Source organism: Penaeus chinensis, chromosome 10 (assembly GCF_019202785.1).
Source record: "Penaeus chinensis breed Huanghai No. 1 chromosome 10, ASM1920278v2, whole genome shotgun sequence".
NCBI classification, from domain to species: Eukaryota; Metazoa; Arthropoda; class Malacostraca; order Decapoda; family Penaeidae; genus Penaeus; species Penaeus chinensis.
In genome coordinates this window covers 8,587,564-8,590,063 of record NC_061828.1, presented here as the reverse complement: position 1 = coordinate 8,590,063, position 2,500 = coordinate 8,587,564, and the positions used below count along the sequence as shown (strand labels likewise).

At 39.0% G+C, this 2,500-nt stretch overlaps 1 protein-coding gene across 1 annotated transcript in view; it reads right to left on the bottom strand.

The window, feature by feature from the left end:
• LOC125029597 (snRNA-activating protein complex subunit 3-like) overlaps positions 1-2,500 on the bottom strand; it is a 12,033-nt gene that overhangs the window by 7,273 nt on the left and 2,260 nt on the right. Inside the window, exons 3-4 of the mRNA XM_047619574.1 lie at positions 2,249-2,358; positions 357-451 (exon numbers count right to left, since the gene is read on the bottom strand). Coding sequence (XP_047475530.1) covers positions 357-451; positions 2,249-2,358 — 205 coding nt within the window. The remainder of the gene's footprint in view (positions 1-356; positions 452-2,248; positions 2,359-2,500) is intronic.

Here is a 2,500-nt window from a genome sequence, read left to right as displayed (position 1 = left end):
TTCATAGTTTTGACATCACTTTGTTTTGGGAGAAGTATATTATGGAAACTCAAAAGGAATATAGGTCCACTACTGTTACTAACATATCAATCACTCCTATTAACCCACTGACCCAATTGTCTCACTATGTGTGAGGGGGGGAGATGGACAAAGTAATAAAGCTGTCCGTCTTTTGGTCACTATTTTCATCTCTGATACTGAAAGACTGCCATTTCACACCAGCATCCATGGACACTCTACATTATGGCTAGGGGTACTTGCAGTCTATGGGAATGAATAATGCAAGCAACCTTAAATCACAAAAATTAAAGTTACTGATTAGATTTCAACTTATTGGCAAGCATTACAGGCCTCACCGGCAAACCAGCTGACTATGCGGCCTGACTGGACAGAATGCTTTGTCACTGGCTCTTGGGGTGTCAATTCATCAGCCACACTCAGCAGATCAACACTGTGAATAAATGAATATTTCTCAATCTGCAAATTATCAAGAAAATATCTTATGAATGGCTTCATTCTTTGTTTTTATACAAAAAGCCACACACTAACACATACATACAAATACATACATGCATTCAGTCATCTATAAAATGGTCAATGGCAATAAATACTGAAATTCCTCTGATATTCAAATGTGTTAGTGTATCAATGAGTTAATATTTTAATGCAGGTAAAGCCACCAAATAATATGTCATTGAAAATATGACACAATATGATTTTATACATATAAAGTATTGGCAAAAAACCTTGAGACCTGGCTAATTCCCTGCAACAAATTGTAATTGCTGCTATGTAAAACAAACTTAGAAGTATTGTTTTATTATTTTCAATATTTAATAATGAGTCCACTGGCTTTAATGACCTTTTGGACCCTTGTAGGCATGCTTCTAGCAAGATTTTTTAAATACTCAGGGTCCATTGCAAGCCACAGTCACAGCAGAGCTTCCATCAGGCACGGGACCAATGATGTGTCCTTATCTTCATGATCATGCTTCCTCTTTGCCCAGCCATTTTCTTTTGGATTGAGGTCAGGCAAGTTACCTGACCAGTCCAGTAGTGATATTCCATGGTCAGTAAGCCACATCATGGTGGTCTTCTTTGACTTGTGACAGGAAGCAGAGTCTTGTATGAAAAAAATGCTCTCGTGGATCTCATAATGTGGAAGCAATTTCTCTTCTAGCACATGATGTAGCAGTCTGAGTTCATGGTAGTGTTGCATGGTAGGATATACAGTTCCCAACAGTGCTTTACATCACTGAAGGAGACCCAGACCATGACTGAATCAAGGTGTTTAACCGTCTTTAAGGTGTAATGGGCATAGCACATGACAGCATCTGGTGGCTGTCTCACCTTACCCTGCTTGCTTCTGATACATCTGAATGTAGATTCATCACTAAACATGACAGGTGTCCAGTCTTTATAATTATGGGCAAAGTCTAGCCATTTGCACTGCATTTGTTTGTGGCATATGGTCCAAGGAGATACTTTTGAGAAGAACAGGGTGGTTTGGTTTGATCTATGTGGATGTTAATGTGGGGTGCTTCATCACCTCTCTCTTAATTAGCTGATAAGTATGTGAAGATGTTTCCTAGGGCAACCTGGGATGTGTTTGTGTGGGCATGACATCAGTAGACTGGCTGCAAGCAGCAGCCAACAGATGGAAAATGGTTGTCTTAGGGTGCCCAACTAGGTGCAGATTTCTTGACTGACACATTCTGTTCCATCAGTGTGAGAATGGGAACCTTCTCCTTTTTCCTCATGTAACTATGGGGTATTCTGGTTATTTCTGTGACAACTGTTGCTGTTTGCCAGAAATTAAGTAAGTGGGGGTAGAGAGTGGGCAGTTACCACAGCCTCTGAGCATCAGTGAGGGAATGGTGCTGTGCTATCTGGGTGTCCCTGCCAAGTGTTAGGCTTACCGCTACCCTGCCCAACACACGATATGACTGCGCGACGATTGCATATGCACACATCAACAACTTATATGGAGACATTATTTATGAGGCTTAATTGGGATGAGTTCTCAAGGATTTTTACTAATCCTGTGAGTGTGTGCATGTTTGTACATGCACATGCAGCTTGCACATGCACAAACACACACAAATATATACCAGCTGATTTTTCTCATAACAGTAATTTTTTTCAGATGATAATGATACATTCTAAGATCATCTAACTAGAAATATTACAAGCACATTAGAAACAAATCCTGTGACATGAATCTTGCAAGAGAGAGAAAGGTGCTTACCTACATTCCTCCAACAATTTCTGATTGTTGACATTAGTAGCAATGCCACCAGGACCTGGTTTCTGTTCTGGCAAGTTCAAGAAATCTAATACAGCATTTTCATTACCAACCTGTAAATAAAAGTATGTTATTTAATATTCTGCATATAAAAATGAAATAAATAAATGATTGCTTTCCTTTCCATCCTAAATTTCATGGGCCTTTTCCTCTTCAAAATAAAAATATATTTAGACTACTTGTTTTAAGTCTAAT